Raw genomic sequence first — 24,658 nt, 5'->3', positions numbered from 1 at the left:
GGATACATTTCAAGAAAGTGGTTTTTTTTTTATATTTAGGGTTAGGGGTGGGAGAAAGGTTGTTTTATTGAGTTAAACTGAAGGATCGCCACATTTTTCAACAATTCTACACACTTAAAAGTATATTTCACAATGAGATTACAAGTTCTCAGGTGAATTGGTTGAGATTATCTCCAAATTTTGCAATTTGTCATAAACAGATTACGTAATGTCAGTGGAAAATAACGCCTTAGCTCCAATAATTTGATTGTGAATAGGAAAACTGGTTAATGGTAGGGTGTATGCATAAATTTATTTCTTTTATAACAGCCCGCTTCTGTACCTCATTTATATATATAAAACAGCCCGTTTGGATCTTTTCGGTTTGAACGGCAGTTTTTCCTAGGTGTCATATGAAATTGTCACCCATAATTATGACCCTAGTATCGATCTAATGCATTACAATCTGTTTTAGGGTTAGACGTGGGGGGAAGGGTATCTTTTTTCTTCAGAAATGTAAATAAACCCAATCTGTTTTTTAAACGAGGGACATGTTCACACAGCACAGAATGTTTTCACCGCAATAGACGTCATTGATTGGTTGAAATTGCAGAAAAAAAATCTTACAAATCATAGAATTTTCTCAATAAAGCCAAGAGAAAAAGATGTTTTATAAACACATTCTACCAGTATACGAAGTTTAAAAGTGTTTAGTTACGTGGAAATCATTTAAAAAAACTGCCGTTCAAACGGAAAAGATCCTTAAAGCCAATTAAACAAATGAGTTGAAGGTACATCAGACTATTTAAAGTCATAAATATATGTTCAGGGTGTGAGGGTATTGCACTAAGCTGTGCAATAAAAAGCTTATTTCGCAACCGTGGTTCTAGATTCAATGCTCGATAGGCTGACGTGTGGCGCTTACCAGCGATGCCACGCAATGGGACCGAACCCGGGACTTGGTGATGGCAAAGCAAACGTAACCATTTCGTTATATATTAATCATGAAATCAGATTTTATTGCTGTCTCGATAACGGCGGAAGGGAGATAACTCGGACGTAAACTGGCTGACAACATTTTAGCGAATATCAAAAATATTTGTGTCTGCTTTGATAATTTCATGAATTTGAGGTCTTGTTCTGTTATAAAACATTGATCGATTAACACAATCAATAGACAGCATAAAGCTTTACAGCAGATTGTAATTATTACAAAAACTGCAGTAATAATGTCCTTCCTCGGGCTGGTTGTAAATGTTCCCCTACTCCTAGTCAAACCGGATCGAGCAAACTCATGGCCAAGCACTGTCACATCCAGTCTTTTCATGGATATCTACGGATATATTTCATTATATATCTTTTGCCTTCCATGGAGGTATAATGTGGTTCGCTGTTGATTCGGCTGTTATCAGCACAGCGAGTAGACCACATACAGACCATCCCTCCAACGGCGTTTTGTACTCGAGTCGCAGAGTTGTCAATGACCTCTCTGTTATTAAAGTACAGCGTTTGGTAAATTCCATGAATATTCTATTCGTTGTTTTTGACTGGAAAAGTACGTTTCATTTGATGTCAGCATAAAGTGAAAGAGAGAGAGAGAATGACAGGGACGTGTGTATATGTTAATGGCGGGGTATGAGTGAAAGGGAGGTGCTTATGTGCAGCTGAAATTTAAACATTTTGGTTTAAGCATATTGAAGAGGCGAGGTGGCTCACATCAAGTGGCCCAGGAGAGGGCCGGGTTTTGTCGCTACTCACGACCTCGAAGTTACAAAAACTTCACCAGTTTAACCTCCGAATCCGAAATGGAAATACTTACAATGAAATAGAATGGATTATTCACAATGAAATTGAACAAGAACAAAAAGGGTTCACATAGATGGGGACAATACAATGCCTTACGTAATGAGCCGAGAGGCTCACTGAAAGGGATAAAAAGTAAGCCGAAATTTAAACATTTTGGATGAAGCATATTGAAGAGGCGAGTTGGCTTACACTAAGATATGAGTGGCCCTGAAAAGGGCCGGGTTTAGTCGCTACTCACGACCTCGAAGTTAGAAAAACTTCACCAGTTTAACCTCCGAATCCGTACAGAGTTCTGCCTTGTCTCTTGAGAGCATAGACCACATCCATAGCGGTGACAGTCTTCCTCTTGGCATGCTCGGTGTAGGTGACAGCATCACGAATGACGTTCTCCAAGAACACCTTCAACACACCACGGGTCTCTTCGTAGATCAGACCAGAGATACGTTTCACACCACCTCGACGAGCCAGACGACGGATGGCCGGTTTGGTAATACCCTGGATGTTATCTCTCAACACCTTCCTGTGACGCTTGGCGCCTCCTTTTCCCAAACCTTTTCCTCCTTTACCACGTCCAGACATTATTCAGGTGTATAGTTACCTAAAAGCAATAACGGATAGCTTCTGTAGCAAGTATTTATACACAGCACGCAGACGTAGCAGAGAACACTACAAATTAGAGGTCACGTGTCTAAATCAGTGAATCACAGCAATGCTTTCAGCAGCAGCTGCTGTTTGGCGCTTAATTTTGTTTGTAGATAAAAAGTTTAGCCCGCCGCAGAAGTGTATATAAAGCGTTCCAGCTTTCGGCGCATTATTGGTGATTGACATCAGAATGGCTCGTACAAAGCAGACAGCTCGTAAATCTACCGGAGGAAAGGCTCCTCGTAAACAGCTTGCCACTAAGGCTGCCAGGAAGAGTGCCCCAGCAACTGGCGGTGTGAAGAAACCCCATCGTTACAGGCCTGGTACCGTAGCTCTGCGAGAGATCAGACGTTACCAGAAATCCACTGAACTTCTTATCAGAAAGCTTCCCTTCCAACGTCTCGTTCGTGAAATCGCTCAGGATTTCAAGACTGATCTTCGTTTCCAGAGCTCTGCCGTAATGGCTTTACAGGAGGCCAGCGAGGCTTACTTGGTCGGTCTTTTCGAGGATACCAACTTGTGCGCTATCCACGCCAAGAGAGTGACCATCATGCCCAAGGACATCCAGCTTGCCCGCCGTATCCGTGGTGAGAGAGCCTAAGTTGAAAATAATGAAGCTAATGCTTTATCCCAACGGCCCTTTTCAGGGCCTCTAAATTTTTTCGTAAAGTTTTGCTAACCCTTAAGATAGTGGTATGTTTCGTGTTCTCGTATATCGTGAATTGTTTATTCGAAATAAGATCGATATATTGTTCTTTTCCTGAGGCTGGGGATGGCGATTTAAGCATTGGACTTATTCGTTCCGCCAAGTGTAATTCTAAATTAAACTTATTCATTCCTCTGAGTGTAATTTTAAATAAGGCTCGGCAATTTCGGTGATAGTATGTCCGGCACGGTTTTGTTTTCCCGATGCTCGTTTGTTTTTTGTATTTGTATCTATACGGAACTTGCAGCACAAATAAACCGCGATGATCGTTTGTTTCAGTCTTATGATATTTAGATTTCGGAACGAATTGTCCGTTTGATTAGGTTCCATCTCTCTTCGTAGTTTAAGGAAAACAAGTTGACTGGTGCATAACGTCTGCAAAATAGACTAAATTGTGATGTGTGCGCTTCCACATCCGATCTGAATGGTTTTTATTTGTAGAAAACCCATTTAAAAATATTTTATTTTATGGCGGACTGCTCGCTCATTTAGGAACAATAAATATTCTTAGCCATTCGCGGTGAGAGCTTAAATGAAATTAATGAAGCCACTAGCCCTATTCAGGGCCTCGAAGTTTGTTTCCAAAGTTACTTTGTGTACACCGGACATTTTCTTTTTAATATCGCACCTCCTTGAAAAGTGTATTTTTCGGATACTTACGTTTTAGATGTCGGAGATTACGAATATGCAGAAAGGAAAACAGCACTTCAAATTTCACCCCTTTCCCACTTGAATTTAAAATTTTGGCATTGTTTACCTTAAGAGATCATGCAAGTCGAAATTAGTTATAAACAGGCGCCGGAGTGGCTGTGTGGTAAGTAGCTTGCTAAACAACCACTTGGTTCCGGGTTCAGTTCCACTGCGTGGCATCTTGGGCAAGTGTCTCCTGCTATAGTCCCGGGCCGACCAATGCCTTGTGAGTGGATTTGGTAGACGTAAACTGAAAGAAGACTGTCGTATACACATATATATGTCTGTTTGTCCCCCTAGCATTGCTTGACAACCGATGCTGGTGTGTTTACGTCCCCGTCACTTAGCGATTCGGCAAAAGAGAACGATAGAATAAGTACTGGGGCTTACAAAGAATAAGTCCCGGGGTCGATTTGCTCGACTAAAAGGCGGTGCTCCAGCATGGCCGCAGTCAAATGACTGAAACAAGTAAAAGAGTAATAAAGCGAAAGAAATTGTTCTGCACACAGTTAACACTCAGCGTTAAGATCTTTATACTAATTCCTTTTCGACTGCAGACATTCCGAATCTGCAAAAGGGTCGCCATTCCAAAATTTTAATTTCCCCACCCTAATTTTCCACTGGAACTTTTATTTTTTGGCGAAATACGTAGGATATGTTTGTAAAAAAGTTTCAGTGACAAAAAGTGAACATGTGGTTGTGGGTGTTTTGGAATTAAGATGTAAAAGTTAGACTTTTCAAAAAGTCTAACTTTTACATTGCACACACAAAATGACATTTTAATTTTTTTCGTTTTTGGAAATTTGTATTTAGTAAGTGGATCTTCGATTTGGCTGTTGTTTCTAGCTCGTCGTTTGGAGCATACATAAAAATTTAAGATTCTGATAACCTCCAAAACGTTTTCAAATTTTAATTTTTCCCCCTTTCCACAAAAACATGGGAGCGGGGTTAATTAAAATTTTAAAGACGTGATTCGTTGTTTAGCTGCTGTTTCTAGCATGTCGAGTTTTAGATACTTTTCACGTCCATTTTAAGGAGGGGATGGATATTGTCTTTTTGAAATGTTACCAAATTTCATTTTTGAAGAATAATCTCCGTATCTTTCCACGCATTCCGCAAAGAAAATTCTGAAAAAATGTGTAAAATTGGGAGGTGAGGATTAAAATTATGAAATGCTGATATTTTTCTGCCAATTCGGAATCTCCGCAGTCGCATATATGTATGTTTGCCCCAACATAGCCTTAGCAACCGATACTGGTGTGTTTACGTCCCTGTAACTTAGCGGTTCGGGCCCAAAACAAACACTCACCTGTTTCCATGACAACTCGACAATTCATTTCGGATATCTTCGTGACACCCGCTGTGACCTTGTTCTGTATTTATGTAATGTGTTGTGAAATAGATATAACGAAACTATGCCAGCAAAAAGCCTTGCATATTTGTCCTTACCTGCTTCATGTATGTGAAACCCGAAAATTTCCAAGCAGGAAACAGAATCGAAAACACAAACAGACAAGCACGCACGCACACAGGTCACGAAGATATCCAAAGCGAATTGTCGAGTTGTCACAGAAACAGCCGAGTGTTTATTTTGGCCTTGTCGAGTTATATCGTATTTCTTTATTATCCATAAGGATTAACACAGATGGGGACAATACAATGATTTGGGGTAAAAAAAATGGAACTTTTTACAATGAAATCGGATGGGTTATTTACAATGGAGTTATAATGAAAGTGAAATTGAATAAGAACAAACAAAAAGAGACAAATGAAGTTGAAAGAACAGGTGCCATGGTTCGGCAATAAGTAGGTTTACAAATAAGTCCTGGGGTCGATTTGCTCGAATAAAGGCGGTGCTCCATCATAAATGACTGCAACATGTAAGAGTAAAACCAAAACAAACACGACTAATTTCCATGACAACTCCACAATTCACTCCGGATCTCTTGGTGACAGTTGTTGAAATGGAAGAAGCTAATGGGATTGTGTGCGTGGTGCGTGCTTGTTCTTGTATGTGTCCCTATAGAGCTAAGAGTTCGCAGCTAGCTCTTTTGTTGTTGCTTCGAAATGGCTTCAATATTAGTCTATCAGATTTAATAACATTATCAAAAACATGAAGATAGAAACAAATAGCGGCTAATACACCGGAAATATCTAACCAATCTAGTCACCTTTCAGCTAAGATGCCCCTCAGTAATTTGACAAAGTAATTCATATTAAATTAAAGTGGAAACTGTCTCAAACCTTTATAGAAACTGTTTTCGAACCTTTTTCCAATCTACGTGGGAAAAATACGGAGATTAAAAATAAACATTCAAATTTATTTTGCAGCTACCTCTAACATAAATGTTGTCCTGTGCGAAACCGAGGTAGCACTTACGCGTACCCACGACCCTTTAAAACATCTCGCCCGACGAGCTTGATTCTGTCTCATCCATGTCAGATATTGCGACCTAAAATTAAGATATGCCTTACGCAAAGAGCCGAGAGGCTCACGGAAAGGGATAAAAAAAATTTCTTAAAAAGGAAGCTGAAATTCAAGCATTTTGGATGAAGCATATTGAAGAGGCGAGATGGCTTGCTGTTCACACCACACACGATCAGAATAGAATGGTGACATTTATAGACTCGTACATGGTGAATAACGAACTAAAATCGCAGATCTATAGAAAATCGATAGTTTACAATCACGAAAATATAGATGGCCCTTAAAAGGACCGTTTTTTCGAGAGACCAAGATTTACTTGCTGCTGGTGTATTTGGTAACAGCCTTGGTACCTTCAGAGACGGCGTGCTTGGCCAACTCCCCAGGGAGAAGCAGACGGACAGCAGTCTGCACCTCACGGCTACTGATGGTTGAACGTTTGTTGTAGTGGGCCAAACGGCTGGATTCAGAAGCTATTCTTTCGAACAAATCGTTGACGAAACTGTTCATGATGGACATAGCTTTGCTGGAAATACCAGTGTCGGGGTGGACTTGTTTCATTACTTTGTAGATGTAGATGGAATAACTTTCCTTCCTCTTCTTCTTGCGCTTCTTGTCTCCTGCGGGACGTGAAGTTTTAGCCTTGGAAGCCTTCTTGGCTCCTTTCGAAGCGGTAGCTGGTGCTGGTGGCATGATGTCACTCTTCTGTTAACTCTGCAGCTACCCTATTTATAGCTGTCAAGTAGGCTCAGCAGATGAACAGTTTTTGCAAATCGGCGCCGTTCATTTTCATTGGTTGAATTTGACAACTATGTCACGTGACAAAAGCCCGCTTATTTTTCATCTGCTTCTCGACTGCTGGAGCCGATTAAGCAGTATTTAAAGGCGAAAACCTCTATATAATTTTTAATTCGCCTGTTACAAACTAGTATCGAACTTTGAAAATGTCTGGACGTGGTAAAGGAGGTAAAGTGAAGGGAAAGAGCAAGACCCGTTCATCCCGTGCTGGACTTCAGTTCCCTGTCGGTCGTATCCACCGTCTTCTCCGCAAGGGAAACTATGCCCAACGTGTTGGTGCCGGAGCTCCAGTCTACTTGGCTGCTGTGATGGAATATTTGGCTGCCGAAGTGTTGGAATTGGCAGGAAATGCTGCCAGAGACAACAAGAAATCCAGAATTATTCCCCGTCATTTGCAGTTGGCCATCCGTAACGACGAGGAGTTGAACAAACTTTTGTCCGGAGTGACCATCGCCCAAGGTGGTGTTCTTCCCAACATCCAAGCTGTTCTTCTCCCCAAGAAGACCCAGAAGGCTTCCAAGTAAGCGCTTTCTGTGGAGTCTACCTTCAGCATCAACGGCCCTTTTCAGGGCCCACTACATCATAATTTTAGTCTACTTACCGTTTATTTTGCGATCCGATTCTTCATAACACATCACGAACCGTCATTCCATAGATACAGTTTATGGGCATCAGCTCGAGTTAGTGCTTCGTATTCATCTTATCTGTTTAAAGCTATTGTATTCTTTTGATTCAGCCTCTCTAGCTATTTGATGTTTTTACTTAACTCTTATGAATCGCTGTCGGATAGTTCCAAGTGATGACCTCGCCAATATTCTAAGATTACGGATTTTCAAAATGTTTTTAACTGTGGCTGGGAGAAAATAAGGTAAATTTTAATACTGAAAGTTTCGAAATTTACCGAAAAATATTGGTTTAATATTGCTTTAAGTTCCCGGTCATCAAAGAAAAAAGAACAAGGCTACTTGTTTTTTTTTTACTTGGTGTGGAAAGATCTAAAACGAATTTGGGTAAAAGAATGAGGGAGGTGGTTTTCGGGAAATTCACACGATCCGATTTTTCCCTCAACTTTCAGGAGAAGGGATATCTTTTAATGAAAGTTTATACAAATACCTTTTCAAACAGCGTAGGAATTTGAGGAAAACTTTTTTCTCGGTGTACAGGGAAGAAGTTTCTGATCACAAAGACTACATAGTTAATTTAATTTCACACCCTCCAGACCGATTTTTGTTCTTAAAAGTCCATATGAGGAGACTTTTCGATAGAAAAAAAAAAAAAGATTGTAAAGAAAGGAAAAAGTGTAATTTGACGGAGATTTGGCTATTCTTTCTAGCACATTCCAGAGCTACCCTCGTTGTTACTTTCTCGTTCACGCATGTATTGATGTTTCCCAATATTCTTCTCCCCATGAACACATTTATGCTATAAAGAGAAATATTCAACATTTGTGATTTTCTGTCAGCCTCTGATTACTCTTTTACTCGTTTCAGTCATTTGACTGCGGCCATGCTGGAGCACCGCCTTTAGTCGAGCAAATCAACCCCGGGGCTTATTCTTTGTAAGCCCAGTACTTATTCTATCGGTTTCTTTTGCTGAACCGCTAAGTGACGGGGACGTAAACAAACCAGCATCGGTTGTCAAGCAATGCTAGGGGGTCAAACACAAACACACACACATACATGCATACATATATATATATATATATATACATATATACGACGGGCTTCTTCCAGTTTCCGTCTACCAAATCCACTCACAAGGCATTGGTCGGCCTGGGGCTATAGCAGAAGACACTTGCCCAAGATGCCACGCAGTGGGACTGAACCCGGAACCATGTGGTTGGTTAGCAAGCTACTTACCGCACAGCCACTCCTGCGCCTATTGTTTCTGTTTGTAATTTAAAATATTGGAGAGACTGAGGTCATTTCTGGCATTCATCCACTGATTTTTAAAAAAGAAATAGGTAAGAGATTAATTTTAAATAGCATAATTTCTGTTAGAAAATGTTTTGGCAATCTTTCGTCTCTAGTAGACCTTTCCGATTTCCGTAAAAAAATTTTTTTTTTTTTTTACATATGGGCTTGAGGGAACTTTTGAAGTAATGAGAGCGAAAGAGACTAAGAGAAAGCGATTGTATGACGAGGGAAGTTCTTTTGAAGTTACCGTGCATGGGAAGCACTGATGTACATGTGTGTGTGTGTGTGTTTGATGGGGTGTGGGAGACAGACAGCATGTTGTGTAAGTGAAGTGCTTCTGTTAGTGTGTGTGAAGAGACAGAGAGAGTAATGTGTGAAAGAGAGAGATAACTGAAATTTTTTACTCGGTGTATGTGTATATGTATGTATATTACTTCAAAAGTTCCCGCAAGCCCATATGTAACAAAAAAAGAATTTTTTTACGGAAATCGACGGAAAGGTCTACTAGAGACGAAAGATCGGCAGTGTTTTTTCTCTTAAACACAAACATGGCCTTCTTTTGTTGCCGCTTACATCTCACCAATGGAGCAAGCGTATGGTCCATTGGTATCATTAAGGATGGTGGGAAAAGAATCACAAAAGGATGCCCCCCTCGTCATTTCGAAGGTTGTGGTGAAAACCAACTGGAAAATCCCCGTCAAATGGAGAAATTCCAACTTATGTGGTCTTCTTCATCCGAAACACTTCTCCCCACTCGCCTTGGAAAAAAGTTCCTCCCACAAATTTCTTTATAATCGTAATCTATTCCGTTTGAAAAAAAAAAAAAACATTTACTCTCTACTCTTTTACTTGTTTCAGTCATTTGACTGTGGCCATGCTGGAGCACCACCTTTAGTCGATCATATCGACCCCGGGACTTATTCTTTGTAAGCCTAGTATTTATTTTATCGGTTTCTTTTGCTGAACCGCTAAGTGACGGGGACGTAAACAAACCAGCATCGGTCGTCAAGCGACGTGGGAGGGGGACAAACACACATATATATATATATATATACATATACACGATGAGCTTCTTTCAATTTCCGTCTACCAAATTCGCTCACAAGGCTTTGGTCGGCCCTAGGCTATAGTAGAAGACACTTGCAGTGGGACTGAACCCGGATCCATTTATATAAACTTTCATTTTCCTGAAAGTCACGAGGGAAAAGTCGGATCGTGTGAATTTTCCGAAAGTCCCCTATCCCCACCCTCGTTCGTGTACGCTAATTTTTTACATTCGTTTTCTACACATTTTTAAATACCCATTAGACTAGTTTTTTTTTGTTTTTAGTCACCGGGAGTTAAAGTAAACATTGTCCTGATATTGAAATACATGTTTGTATCAATGAAACAAGGAAGGTAGTCATGGGAAGTGCTAGAAATAACAGCCAAATCTCCCTTAAATCACCTTTTCGTCTAGGTTTCTCCCATGGTTTATAAGTGCATCGTGCCAAGAAATAATAATAATAATAATAATATCAACCCTCGAAATATTAAACTCATTTGCGTTATACATTTTACCAACTCAATATATATTTCAATGACAAAGTACCTACGTATGATTGATTGATTGATTCTAGTTTCAGCTCATGAGCTGTGGCCATGCTGGGGCACCGCCATGTTTGCTGTTCTTAGTTAATACCACGGAGAAACTCGGAAATATTTTCAGCATCCAAGGATTAAATTAAAATCCGAAATTTAAAATAAAATGGCAAATTGAAGATTAAAGCTAATTAAACGGTTAAACTAAAGCGTTACGCCTTTCAGAAAATCAAAAAAAAAAATGTGTGTAATAGGTGTAAAACAACTTCCTATGAACGAATATGAAAAAAAAATGCCCGCACGCGAAAGGGGGGGGGCCTCGGAAAATTCACATCGGGAATTTCCGAAAGCGTCTGAGGGGCTGACCCGGGCACCAAAACAAAAAAAAAAGTGTAATATGTGTAAAACAACTTGCTCTAAACGAATATGACAAAAAAAATGCGCACTCGCATTTCTTCTCTTTATTATTTTTTTTTTGCGAAATATGTACAAAAATACGGAGTTTATGATTCATGTGTGAGTGTGTGTTCTTGATACTCGTTTAGAACAAGTAGTTTTACACCAATTACACTATTTTTTGTTAGTTTAAAGGCCGTGGACTGAAGATGTGAAATTTCCGAAGCCATTCCCCCGAGCTGAAGGTATATTAGACTATTTAAAGTCATAAATATATTTTCAGGATGTGAGGGTATCCATAGCTGTGCAATAAAAAGCTTATTTCGCAACCGTGGTTCTAGATTCAATGCGCGATCGGCTGACGTGTGGCACTTACCAGCGATGCCACGCAATGGGACCGAACCCGGGACTTGGTGATGGCAAGGCAAACGTAACCATTTCGGACGTGTGGGTTTATGCCGTACACCTGTTGTCAGACGGAAGAAGAGTTCAGCTGTCGTCTGAGTCAATCTTAAAAATTGACCCGCCTGGTTTCATGACGAACGAAGGTAAGCATTGCTTTCTCGTGACGGTAGCAGTTGCGAAAGGGGTTATATGGAAGACTAGAGTGAAAGGTATAATGTCTGTCAGACACCATGATCTCTGTCACCGCCCTAACGAACTTTTTCAGGTTCCATCTAAAAAGGAAGGTGGGGCAAGAGAAAAGGTGTCTGTATTCAAAAAGAGATGGATGCTAGGTGTGAAAGGCCTTGCATGAACACGCCGTGATCCCTTACCAAAAGGTTTCAGTTAAAATAACAGGGCTCGTGGGGTCGGCTACCCTGTTCTTTTGACTTCATTTGTCCCTTTTTTGTTTGTTTGTTCTTGTTCAATTTCATTTTTCATTGTAAATAATCCATTTGATTTCACTGTAAATAGTTCCATTTCATCCACATGACCCCCAAATCATCGTATTGTCCCCATCCATGTAAACCCTTAGGGGTAATAAGCAAACGTAACCATTTCGTTATATATTAATCATGAAATCAGATTTTATTGCTGTCTCGATAACGGCGGAAGGGAGATAACTCGGACGTAAACTGGCTGACATTTTAGCGAATATCAAAAATATTTTGTCTTATTTGATAATTTCACGAATTTGAGGTCTTGTTCTGTTATAAAACATTAACGGATTAACACAATCAATAGACAGCATAAAGCTTTACAGCAGATTGTAATTATTACAAAAACTGCAGTAATGTCCTTCCAGCTGGTTGTGAATGTTCCCCTACTCCTAGTCAAACCGGATCGAGCAAACTCATGGCCAAGCACTGTCACATCCAGTCTTTTCATGGATATCTAAGGATATATTTTATATTATATTGTGTCCTTTCCCTTTCATGTAGGTATAATTTGGTTCGCTCTTGATTTGGCTGTTATCAGCACAGCGAGAAGACCACATACAGATCATCCCGCCAGTTTAGAGAACAAATCACCAACTATAAATTAGTTCGGATGTCGTTTCGAATCCAAAACTGTACAAGCTTTTATTTCTTCCGAAGAGATTAATTCACAAGAAACAATACACATTGTTTCTAAGATAGTCTCTCATTTACAGAAGTGTGATGTCAACACTAAAAATATTTTTTCTCATCGTACTACCGAATGGAATATTTAGACATTCTTTAGATCGCCTAATATTTAACTTTGTCTTTATCGTTAATATGATGTAGATCCAGGGATCTAAGGTAAACAAAGCCAACATTTTAAATTAAGGAGTGAAATTTGAAAAAAATTTCGCATTTGCCACCTCTGACATCTAAAACGTAAGAATTCGTAAAATACACTTTTCAAGGAGGTGCAATGTTAAAAAAAAGACTCATGGCCGGCCAAGCATTCTTTCATCCAGTCTTTTCATGGATATTTAGGGATATATTTTATTACATTATGTCCTATCCCTTTCATGTGAAATTAAAGTGTTCATTTTTTTGTTAAGAAAGTTACTAAAAAATATGAATGCAGAAATAAAAGCAAACTCTTTTGAAAAGAGAAAAGTAGAAATTGCAAAAGAAATACTGCGACAAAATGAAATTAAAGAGAATCATTTGACCAGCGCAAAACATCGTGTGTATGGAACTGAAAATGGTCTTGCTCATTTGAGATTTGGCTGTTATTTCTAGCATGTGGATAGCCAGCCTGCTTGAAGGCCAAAAATTGGGAGGAGAGGGTGTTGGGGGTATTTTGTCATTCCTTTTTAAAAAATTGAAATTTTACAATTTTTTTTTTCAGAATCATAATCTTCGTAATTTGCAAAAGAAAATTTCCAGAAAAAGTGGAAAATGAAGAATAGGGTGGCGGTTAGGGGTCTAATGGGGGAGCTGGAAATTGAAATTTTGAATTTGCCATTTTCGAAAATCTTTTTTTCGGAATCGGATTCTCTATAGCCGAAAACGTGGGTTTCCGGGAAGAAAAAAAATCGATGTATATCCTTTTTCCCGAAAGCTATGAGAGAAAAATCAGATCTTGTGAAAATTTGCACAATTTCTTTTTCATTTTCGTTCTCTACACAGTTGTTAACACCCAGTAGGCTGGCTTTTATTGTTTTCGTCAACAGATGAGGATCTTTATATTGATCCTTCCCTCCAGAGTAAATTTGGTCAATTTTCTTGGCATGATGCACTTATGGGAGAAACTAAACGACAGGTGATTTAAGGGAGATTTGGCAGTTATTTCTAGCACTTCTCATGACCACACATGTTTCATTGACACAAACATGTATTTCAATATTTGGTGACTCCAGGTCAAAGAAAAAGATCCCAGTCTAATAGGTTTTAAAAAATGTGTAGAAAACGAATATGAAAAAGGGGTGGGTGGGGCGAGGAACTTCGGAAAATTCACACGATCCGACTTTTCCCTCACAACTTTCAAGAAAATAGGTATCTTTTAGTGAAAGTTTATACAACTGTTTTTCAAACGGCATAGTTTACGATTATAAAGAAATTTGTAAGAGAAAAGCTTTTACAACTCGAGTGGGGAGAGGTGTTTCGGATCAAGAAAACCACGAAATTTGGTATTTCTCCGTTTTGACGGGGATTTTCCAATTGTTTTTCATCACAGCCTTCGAAATGCCAATTTATGAAAAATCGGTTTGGAAAATTTTTACCCTTCCCACCACCTTGAAGATACCAATTGGACCACACGCTTGCTCCATTGGTGATACAAGCATCAACAACAAATAAGGCTGTGTGTCTAAGAGAGAAACATTTTCTAACAGAAAGTACGCTAATTTAGAATTAATTATCTCTTACATTTCATTTCATTTGAGTTTGAGTCTATGCTCAGGCCAAGTCGAAGACTCCACCCTCAGAGTCTGGTGTGGTTGCCAGGTTGTATTCTGTTTAATTTTGACATGTGTAGGAGCGAGTTTGAGTCAGTTTGTGCTCGTTGTGTATATCCTGGGAGATGGGGTTCATCTCTAATGGTGCTTAAGTATCTATCCAGCTGCAATTTGAATGATTCCACACTGCATCCTGATAGATTTCTGACATGTACTGGAATGGAGTTGAATAGTTGTGCTCCTCGAACCAACAGACTTGACTCTCGCAGGGTTTTTGCTGCCTGGCCAGCCTTTTTGTTGATTGGTGGTAGTTGGCAGCGTCTTCCGTGGCGCAGTGAGTGGTAGGTTTTGATACCAAAGTTTGGCACCTTTTGCTCTATCATTTTCCAAATGTATATAATACATACCTTTTTTTTTTTTTTAAATCAGTGGATAAATGCCAGAAATGACTTCAGTCTCTCCAATATTTTAAATTATAAAAAGAAACAATCGGGACTGAAAGAAAATAAATCTTCACATTTTTTTTTATAGTGTTTATGGGGAGAAAAATATTGGAAAAACATCAAGACATGCGCGAGCGAGAGAAACGATGAGGATTGTCCTGGGATGTGCTAGAAACGACAGCTAAATCTCACTTTTACCTCTGAAAATAATTTTCTAATTCTTTTACCGAAAAGTATTCAAGAGCAAAAAATTTGGTCCGGAAGGCGGGAGTTTAAAAATATAACTTATGTGGTATTTCTGAGCCGAAACTGTTTTCCCTACCCACTGGAAAAAGACTCCCTAAAAATTCTAAATTGCAATCTATGCTATTTGAAAGATATCTGTATAAACTTTCATGAAAAGGTACCCATCTTTCCTGAAAGTTATGAGGGATCGTGTGAATTTCCCGAAAGCCATCTCCCTCGTTCGCTCGCCCAAATTCGTTTTAGATCTTTTTACACCTATTAGCCTTTTTTTTTTACTTACATTGATGACCAATATTTTTCGGCAAATTTCGATACATTTATATCTTTAATATAAGAAAAACTAAATCTCTCGCAGAGACATGTACGGTGGTGGGGCGATAGAATGGTTGTATACTGTCAATCTAACACGAACGTGACAGTAGGGGTGCGCACCACCGCTGTATAGCCCTACGAAATGCTTCCTAGGGCTATACAGCGGTGGTGTACCCCCCCCTTACTGTCACGTTCGTGTTGGACTGATAGTATACAACCATTCTATATTTTAATAAAATCCTGGAATTCCAACTTTTTCACCCCCATCCCTTATTTATAATGTTAAAATATCAGAGAGGTCATTGCTGGGAGTCATCCTACAGTGACTTATAAAGGGTTGTGTAAAATATTTCTTTTAATAGAATTTTCCCAAATGTTTCAATCGTCTTTTCTTACTTAAATCCCAGCAATGGACAACGCGTGAGTCACTCCGGCTGTAAAACATCAACATGTGAGTGACAAGGAAACGAAGTGTGGGCTAGAAACAACAGCCAAACCTCCCTTATATCAAACCTTTGTAAGCGACTCCACCTAGTTTAAATTAAGCCCCGACACACGCAATTCGGATAGACTGGTTCCACATCACAGCACCGCCTGCCCGCTCTTTCTCTATTGACACCGTATCCGCTTATTGTATCGCCACTGCCCTTAACATCCAAGAAATTATTGTCAGGAAGAAGTTACTTAAAGGATGTCCACGATACGATCTCTTGGGTAATCTGTATTTTAAAAAAAACGGATCGGTGTTGTTTTACCGTTTCCTATGTTAGAAACGGGCAAGATAAACCACCCGCATTAAAGATCGCAAAGAAAACCGGCAAGAAGACTATGTGTAGAAAATGAGGGGCCCTGAAAAGGGCCGTTATACGAAGGCAAACGCCATCAGCGAAGGCGCTTACTTGGAAGCCTTCTGGGTCTTCTTGGGGAGAAGAACAGCCTGGATGTTGGGGAGAACACCACCTTGGGCGATGGTCACTCCAGACAAAAGTTTGTTCAACTCCTCGTCGTTACGGATGGCCAACTGCAAATGACGGGGAATAATTCTCGATTTCTTGTTGTCTCTGGCAGCATTTCCTGCCAATTCCAACACTTCGGCAGCCAAATATTCCATCACTGCAGCCAAGTAGACTGGAGCTCCGGCACCAACACGTTGGGCATAGTTTCCCTTACGGAGAAGACGGTGGATACGACCGACAGGGAACTGAAGTCCAGCACGGGATGAACGGGTCTTGCTCTTTCCCTTCACTTTACCTCCTTTACCACGTCCAGACATTTTCAAAGTTCGATACTAGTTTGTAACAGGCGAATTAAAAAATTATATAGAGATTTTCGCCTTTAAATACTGCTTAATCGGCTCCAGCAGTCGAGAAGCAGGTGAAAAATAAGCGGGCTTTTGTCACGTGACATAGTTGTCAAATTCAACCAATGAAAATGAACGGCGCCGATTTGCAAAAAATGTTCATCTGCTGAGCCTACTTGACAGCTATAAATAGGGTAGCTGCGAAGTTACCAGCACTAGTGACATCATGCCACCAGCACCAGCTACCGCTTCGAAAGGAGCCAAGAAGGCTTCCAAGGCCAAATCTTCACGTCCCGCAGGAGACAAGAAGCGTAAGAAGAAGAGGAAGGAAAGTTATTCCATCTACATCTACAAAGTAATGAAACAAGTCCACCCCGACACTGGTATTTCCAGCAAAGCTATGTCCATCATGAACAGTTTCGTCAACGATTTGTTCGAAAGAATAGCTTCTGAATCCAGCCGCTTGGCCCACTACAACAAACGTTCAACCATCAGTAGCCGTGAGGTGCAGACTGCTGTCCGTCTGCTTCTCCCTGGGGAGTTGGCTAAGCACGCCGTCTCTGAAGGTACCAAGGCTGTTACCAAATACACCAGCAGCAAGTAAATCTTGGTCTCTCGAGAAAACGGTCCTTTTAAGGGCCACCTATATTTTCGTGATTGTAAACTATCGATTGTCTATTGATCTGCGATTTTAGTTCGTTACTCACCGCATAGATGTGTTGCGCGAAGACGATTCCGCTTTTTTTCCTTTCTAGTCAGCACCGTGCATCTTGCCTTCTACACTAGCAACCAGCGAGCGAACTTGTCACTACCGTTACCGTATTTTCCCGTGTAGCAGCCACTTTGTTTTATTTTAATCTAATAAAGAGTTATTGACGGAATATTTGTAGTAAAATACAATGACAATACGGTACTGTTTGAGAAGAGTGGTCCCTACGCTTGTGCGCGTATGCAAATTAATAGATGGGTTTCTTTACACAAAGTAAATGATTTTTTATAAACAAAATAACACCTGTTTTTAGCACCCCCCGACCGAATTTGTATGAACATTTGTTATAGGATCGACAATTTTTGGATTATCTTGCAATTTGCTCCTAATCTATTTGCGTTGTTTAGATAGAACAATTTATTTAACTTGAATTTACTCGTAAATCAAGTCCTTTTCAGGGGCTAATGCTGTCACACCTTGAAGATGCATTTTTTAAGAAAATTATTTGTCAGATGAAAGTGCACCCGTTAACAGGAGCAAAAAGAGGCAGCCTACTGGGTGCGCAAACGAACCTAGGGAGTGGGTACCCTCGGAAAATTCACACAAGATCCGATTATTTCCTTGCAACTTTCGATTTCCGTAAAAAAATTTTTTTTTTACATATGGGCTTGCGGGAACTTTTGAAGTAATATACATACATATACACATACACCGAGTAAAAAATTTCAGTTATCTCTCTTTCACACATTACTCTCTCTTCACACACACTAACAGAAGCACTTCACTTACACAACATACTGTCTGTCTCCCACACCCCATCAAACACACATGTACATCAATGGCTTCACATGCACGGTAACTTCAAAAGAACTTCCCTCGTCATACAATCGCTTTCTCTTAGTCTCTTTCGCTCTCATTACTTCAAAAGTTCCCGCAAGCCCATATGTAAAATAATAAAAGTTTTTTACGGAAATCGGAAAGGTCTACTAGAGACGAAAGATCGCCCAACTTTCGGAAAAGTGGATACGCTTTTAACGGAATCCCACGTTTTTGGTGATGGAGGATCCGATTCTGAAAATTTTCAAAGATATGTTAAGTTTGGCTGTTTATTCTCCTTCTTCATATATGCACTTTCTGTCTCGCATCACACCCCCGTCGACATACTACTCATCCCTGTCAAATTTCTCTTTTATGAGATCAGAGGAACAAAGAATTCTAGAAATTACCGAACGCTTTGAGTAAAACAGCTGTTTCCGTTTGACGTAATTTTTCAACGCATAACGAAAGAATACCGAGGTGGTCGTGGGATGTGCTTGTAATAGCTAAAGTCTCCCTAAACACCCTATCGTCTGAAAATGTAATTTTGTAAACAAATGGTTTTAAGTGAGTAGTGCCAATAAAGTCTAGTGGAAGGGTGAAAATTAATTTTTCAAAATATTTGTTCATGAACACGCTATCATTTGAACTCCGTGAGAATCAATTTGTGGGCGTATTTTATATTTGTTTCTTTTTTTTTCGTTGTAAATAACTGCTACTGTTTGCCATTGGTGAGGTTGAAAGGTCAATAATGTAAACATGAGTGCCTTATCCATGTACATTTAGGACGATCCCACATATTAAAATAGCCTTCAGCTGCACTTATGCAGAACTCTTTGGGAGTAATATTGATTTTCGCAAAAACATACAACCCGATATCCAAATCATTAAACCATCGGGTTTCGGGCGACCACGCATAGTGTTTGTTAAACCCGGTCAAAAAAACAAAAAATAACTTGTGTAATAGTGTAAAACAACTTCCTCTGAACGAATTTGAAAAAAAAATTCGCGCACGCGAAAGGAGAGTGGGGAGAGGCCTCGGAAAATTTACATCGGGAATTTCCGCAAGCGTCTGACCCGGGCACCAAAACAAGAAAAAAAAGTGTAATGTGTAAAACAACTTGCTCTAAACGTATATGATGAAAAAAGTGCACGCTCGCGAAAGAGGGGTGGGGAAGAGGCCTCGGAAATTTCACATCTTCAGTCCACGGCCTTTAAACTAAGAAAAAAATAATGTAATTGGTGTAAAACTACTTGTTCTAAACGATTATCAAGAACACACACTCACACATGAATCATAAACTCCGTATTTTTGTACGTATTTCGCAACAAAAAAGAGAAATTCTGGAAAAAGTGAAGAAATTTTAAAGTTAAAGAAAACATTCCTTATGAGATAACTTGTTAGTACCATGTTTTTCTACAAGATCTTTTCAAGAAATACAGTTACATAAACACACTTAGGTCATATTTCTTTATTACCCACAAGGGGCTAACGAAGAGGGGGACAATACATCATGATTTGGGGTCATGAGACACAGATGAAATTTACATATAAATGATCTTTAAAAATTATTACATGAGATTGAAAACAAAAATCGAAGAAATCGAATGATACACAAATTTTTACAGCACAACATAAAAACGACACATGAAGTGGGAACACCGCGATTGCCGACCCCACGAGCCCTGTTTTTCCCACCGAAACTCGGCAGCCAACTTACAGTGAAACATTCTTTGATTGGTTTATTTATAATCCTTCCGAGTGAATATACATATATCGCAGTTAATCTTTCTCTTGCTGTCAACTAATAGATGACCTGCTGGTAATTGAAATGAAAATATTCTGAAATTAGAGCAAGACATATGCAAATTGTTAGGCTTTTTGGAAAATTATGATTAATATAGGCGCAGGAGTGGCTGTGTGGTAAGTAGCTTGCCTACCAACCACATGGTTCAGTCCCACTGCGTGGCACCTTGGGCAAGTGTCTTCTGCTATAGCCCCGACCCGACCAAAGCCTTGAGTGGACTTGGTAGACGGAAACTGAAAGAAGCCCGTCGTATATATGTATATATATATATATATATGTGCGTGTACGTAAGTCCCGGGGTCGAGTTGCTCGACTAAAGGCGGTGCTCTAGCATGGCCGCAGTCAACTGACTGAAACAAGTAAAATGTTACTTTGTTATTCTAGACTCAGGGAGGAACGACCAAATTTATCTCACTACCTATTTTTCCACTGAACAAATTTTAAAACACCTGACATTTGTTTGATAGATAGATACCCGAGAATTTTAAAAGGGTACATTACAAACGTACATTTATATTATTCTTTAAAAAAATTGATCTGCTTACTTTTTATTTTATTATTTTTACTGGAACTTAAATACAATCATATAGTATAGTATAACCTATTGTAGCCGACTAAATAAACAACTGACTGCAATCTTGCTACGCTAGTAAATCTGTACCCAACGGATGCTTATCTGAAATGGAGAAAATACTTATAAACTTTATCAGGCCAAATAAAATTCGGTAAAAACGACTAAGCGAAGAGAAAGACGAATCCATATATGCATTGTCAATTGATTTATATATAGTTAGATTCTGACACGCATTTTGATTCACATGGCGGAGATCCAACACTTCACTTTTTCCAGAATTTCTTTAATTTTTTTTTTTTTTTTTGCGAAATACGTACAAAAATACGGAGTTTGATTCATGTGTGAGTGTGTTCTTGATACTCGTTTAGAACAAGTAGTTTTACACCCAATTACACTATTTTTTTCTTAGTTTAAAGGCCGTGGACTGGAGATGTGAAATTTCCGAAGCCTCTCCCCCACCACCCCTTCACGAGCGCGCAATTTTTTCATCATATTCGTTTAGAGCAAGTTGTTTTACACCTATTACACTGTTTTTGTTTTTGTGCCCGGGTCAGACGCTTTCAGAAATTCCCGATGCAAATCTTCCGAAGCCTCACCCCAACTCCCCTTTCGCGTGTGCGCATTTTTTTTCATATTCGTTTAGAAGTTGTTTTACGCCTATTACACAAATTGGCAATCTTTCTTTGACCGGGTTTAACCGAAAGATCGTGGGTCCGCTCGTAAACAAAAGGAAAACAAGAAAGGGTTTAACCCTGAGGTTAAAATGGAAAATCGAAGAAAAAAATGCAAAAGGCAAAACTTTGGAAAAGCTGCAAACTGATATCTGTGAAATAAACGAAAAAGATTGAGAAACTCAAGGAAGAAACCGAAGCAGATATTCAAACTAAATCTACTTAAGCATATCGAAAAGGTGAGGTGGCTTACATTAAGATATGAGTGGCCCTGAAAAGGGCCGGGTTTTGTCGCTATTCACGACCACAAAAACTTCACCAGTTTAACCTCCGAATCCGTACAGAGTTCTGCCTTGTCTCTTGAGAGCATAGACCACATCCATAGCGGTGACGGTCTTCCTCTTGGCATGCTCGGTGTAGGTGACAGCATCACGAATGACGTTCTCCAAGAACACCTTCAACACACCACGGGTCTCTTCGTAGATCAAACCAGAGATACGTTTCACACCACCTCGACGAGCCAGACGACGGATGGCCGGTTTGGTAATACCCTGGATGTTATCTCTCAACACCTTCCTGTGACGCTTGGCGCCTCCTTTTCCCAAACCTTTTCCTCCCTTACCACGTCCAGACATTTTTCAGATGTATAGTTACTTAAAAGCAAAAGTGCAATAACAGATAGCCTCTGTAGCAAGTATTTATACACAGCACGCAGACGTAGCAGAGAACACTACAAATTAGAGATCACGTGTCTAAATCAGCGAATCATAGCAATGCGTTTGGCAGCTGCTGTTTGGCGCTTTCTCTTTGTGTTCTGAGAGAAGGTGTTGGCGCTTAATTTGGTTTGTAGATAAAAAGTTTAGCCCGCAGCTGCAGTGTATATAAAGCATAGCAGCTTTCGGCGCATTATTTGTGATTGTATTGACATCAGAATGGCTCGTACAAAGCAGACAGCACGTAAATCTACCGGAGGAAAGGCTCCTCGTAAACAGCTTGCCACTAAGGCTGCCAGGAAGAGTGCCCCAGCAACTGGCGGTGTGAAGAAACCCCATCGTTACAGGCCTGGTACCGTAGCTCTGCGAGAGATCAGACGTTACCAGAAATCCACTGAACTTCTTATCAGAAAGCTTCCCTTCCAACGTCTCGTTCGTGAAATCGCTCAGGATTTCAAGACTGATCTTCGTTTCCAGAGCTCTGCCGTAATGGCTTTACAGGAGGCCAGCGAGGCTTACTTGGTCGGTCTTTTCGAGGATACCAACTTGTGCGCTATCCACGCCAAGAGAGTGACCATCATGCCCAAGGACATCCAGCTTGCCCGCCGTATCCGTGGTGAGAGAGCCTAAGTTGAAAATAATGAAGCTACTGCTTTAGCCCAACGGCCCTTTTCAGGGCCTCTAAATTTTTTCGTAAAGTTCTACTAACCCTTAAGATAGTGGTATGTTTTCGTGTTCTAGTATCGTGAGTTGTTTCGAAATGACATGTTTTTGTTCTGGAGTTGTGGGTTTGGTATTTTTTTGTGGCTACTGTTCGTCCCTCGTGGATTTGCTTCTGTTGTGACTAGCGTTTTAAGCTTTGAATTTATTCATTCCAATTCATTTGGCACTGCGTACTTGAACTGTAAGAGGCCTTTTTGGTTGGTAGCAAATGTACTTAGTACCAAGAGCACGCTGCTGGATTAGAACTATCAAATGCAGGCCGATAGTGTAGGAGAGGAGCGGTATGTGGTTTATATGCGAGGAAGATCTGATATTGAAGTAAACCTTGATCCATATTCTAACAGAAGGGCCACTGGACTGGGAAACTTGTATCTACATCATATTAGCGTTAAGGACCAAGTTGAGTATTCCATTCAGAAGTGCGATGAGAAAAAGTATTTTTAGTGTTGACATCACACTTCTGTGAATGAGAGACCATCTTAGAAACAATGTGTATTTTTTCTTGTGAATTAATCTCTTCGAAAGAAATAAAATTTGTACAGTTTTAGATTACGAAACGACAATTTATAGTTGGTGATTTGTTCTAAATTGGCGGGATGTTCTGTATGTGGTCTTCTCGCTGTGCTGGTACCAACCAAATCAACAGCGAACCACATTATACCTACATGTAAGCGAAAGGACACAATACAATAAAATATATCCATGAAAAGACTGGAAGAAACAATGTTTGGCCAGGAGTTTGCTCGATCCGGTTTGACTAGGAGTAGGGGCGGATTCACAACCAGCTGGAGGAAGGACATTATTACTGCAGTTTTTGTATTAATCTGCAATAAATTTTTAGTCTATCTATAAATTGTGTAGATCCATCAATATTTTAGAACAGGACAAGACCTCAAATTCATAGAATTGTCAAAGCAGACACAAATATTTTTGAATAAATTGTCAACCGTTTTTACTTCTGAGTTATCTCCCTTATACTGTTATCGCGACAATAAAATCTAAGTTCGTTGACGATTCATAGCCGGGTGGTTACGTTTGCTTTTTGGGAGTTTTGTATAATATATAAATATTATTTAAATATGAAAATTATAAGTAGCTTAATGGTATATATATTTCTTTTGAGTATAGAATAGGTTAATTTTATTGTTTTGTGTTAATAAGGATATATTCGTTATGTTTATATGTTAGTTATATTTAACTGATGATGGATAATAATTATTTGATGTATTGCATAATACTTATAATTTTTATGTAAGTATATTATGCTTATTGCTTTATGGCTCAGAGGTTAGAGCGTCGAGCTTACGATCGTGAGGTTGTGAGCTCGAATCCCGGACCGGGCTGCGTGTTGTGTTCTTGAGAAAAGCACTTTATTTCACGTTGCTCCAGTTCACTCAGCTGTAGAAATGAGTTGCGACGTCAAAGGTGCCAAGCTGTATCGGCCCTTGGATAACACTGGTGGCGTGGAGAGGGGAGGCCGGTATGCATGGGCGACTGCTGGTCTTCAATAAACAACCTTGCCCGGACTTGTGTCTAGGAGGGTAACTTTCTAGGTGCAATCCCATGGTCATTCGTGACCGAAGGGGGTTTATACCCTTTATTGCTTTATTTATGTTTTAAATTGACTGCAATCACCACGTTCCGGATTTGGTCCCATTGCGTGACATCACTGGTAAATGCCTCACGTCAACTAGCGGAGTAAGCTTTTCACTACACGGCCATGTATGACCTTACACCCAGAAAATATATTTATGACTTTAAATAGGATAACCTATGTGGTTGGGTTTGCGCAAATCATGCCAAGGCACACAGGGTAAGGGATTAAAAACAAATACGTGGTTCACTATAAGATTACAAGTACTCAGATGAATTGATTAAGATTAGCTCCATTATTAAGAAACATTTGTCATGAATAGATTACTTATGTTAGAGGAAAATATCGCTTTATATATATATATATGTGTGTGTGTGTGTGTGACCCTAACCCTAAACCAGATTGAAATGCAATAGATCGATACTAGGGTCATAATTATGGGTGGACACTAAAGAGGGGATGGTTTTGTTATCCAGCTCTGTTTACGAGTGACC

General features: G+C 39.7%; 8 protein-coding genes across 8 annotated transcripts; 4 read left to right on the top strand and 4 right to left on the bottom strand.

The window, feature by feature from the left end:
• Nucleotides 1–1,553: 1,553 nt before the first annotated feature.
• LOC118768624 (histone H4) lies at nucleotides 1,554–2,364 on the bottom strand. The gene is made up of 2 exons (XM_036515473.1): nucleotides 1,938–2,364; nucleotides 1,554–1,658 (listed from the first exon to the last, which is right to left on the bottom strand). The coding sequence occupies exon 1, from the start codon at nucleotides 2,362–2,364 to the stop codon at nucleotides 2,053–2,055; it is 312 nt and encodes a 103-aa protein (XP_036371366.1). The 3' UTR covers nucleotides 1,554–1,658; nucleotides 1,938–2,052.
• LOC115226621 (histone H4) lies at nucleotides 1,718–21,785 on the bottom strand. Its single transcript, XM_036515471.1, has 2 exons — nucleotides 21,463–21,785; nucleotides 1,718–1,771 (listed from the first exon to the last, which is right to left on the bottom strand). Exons 1-2 carry the CDS (start codon nucleotides 21,767–21,769, stop codon nucleotides 1,767–1,769), a joined length of 312 nt encoding a protein of 103 aa, XP_036371364.1. The 5' UTR covers nucleotides 21,770–21,785; the 3' UTR covers nucleotides 1,718–1,766.
• LOC115226609 (histone H3) lies at nucleotides 2,618–3,117 on the top strand. The gene has a single exon (XM_029797623.2). The coding sequence runs from the start codon at nucleotides 2,618–2,620 to the stop codon at nucleotides 3,026–3,028; it is 411 nt and encodes a 136-aa protein (XP_029653483.1). The 3' UTR covers nucleotides 3,029–3,117.
• Nucleotides 6,493–6,941, bottom strand: LOC115226610 (histone H2B, gonadal-like). Its single transcript, XM_029797624.2, has one exon. It carries the CDS (start codon nucleotides 6,939–6,941, stop codon nucleotides 6,564–6,566), a length of 378 nt encoding a protein of 125 aa, XP_029653484.1. The 3' UTR covers nucleotides 6,493–6,563.
• Nucleotides 7,175–7,570, top strand: LOC115226613 (histone H2A-like). Its single transcript, XM_029797627.2, has one exon. It carries the CDS (start codon nucleotides 7,193–7,195, stop codon nucleotides 7,568–7,570), a length of 378 nt encoding a protein of 125 aa, XP_029653487.1. The 5' UTR covers nucleotides 7,175–7,192.
• On the bottom strand, nucleotides 16,152–16,550 carry LOC115226616 (histone H2A-like). Its single transcript, XM_029797629.2, has one exon. The coding sequence runs from the start codon at nucleotides 16,527–16,529 to the stop codon at nucleotides 16,152–16,154; it is 378 nt and encodes a 125-aa protein (XP_029653489.1). The 5' UTR covers nucleotides 16,530–16,550.
• Nucleotides 16,783–17,400, top strand: LOC115226617 (histone H2B, gonadal-like). The gene has a single exon (XM_029797630.2). It carries the CDS (start codon nucleotides 16,783–16,785, stop codon nucleotides 17,158–17,160), a length of 378 nt encoding a protein of 125 aa, XP_029653490.1. The 3' UTR covers nucleotides 17,161–17,400.
• A 275-nt stretch (nucleotides 21,786–22,060) lies between the features above and the next one.
• LOC115226623 (histone H3) lies at nucleotides 22,061–22,585 on the top strand. Its single transcript, XM_029797636.2, has one exon. The coding sequence runs from the start codon at nucleotides 22,067–22,069 to the stop codon at nucleotides 22,475–22,477; it is 411 nt and encodes a 136-aa protein (XP_029653496.1). The 5' UTR covers nucleotides 22,061–22,066; the 3' UTR covers nucleotides 22,478–22,585.
• The last annotated feature ends 2,073 nt before the right edge of the window (nucleotides 22,586–24,658 follow it).

This window comes from Octopus sinensis, linkage group LG30 (genome assembly GCF_006345805.1).
Source record: "Octopus sinensis linkage group LG30, ASM634580v1, whole genome shotgun sequence".
NCBI classification, from domain to species: domain Eukaryota; kingdom Metazoa; phylum Mollusca; class Cephalopoda; order Octopoda; family Octopodidae; genus Octopus; species Octopus sinensis.
This window is presented reverse-complemented; position numbering and strand designations above follow the sequence as displayed.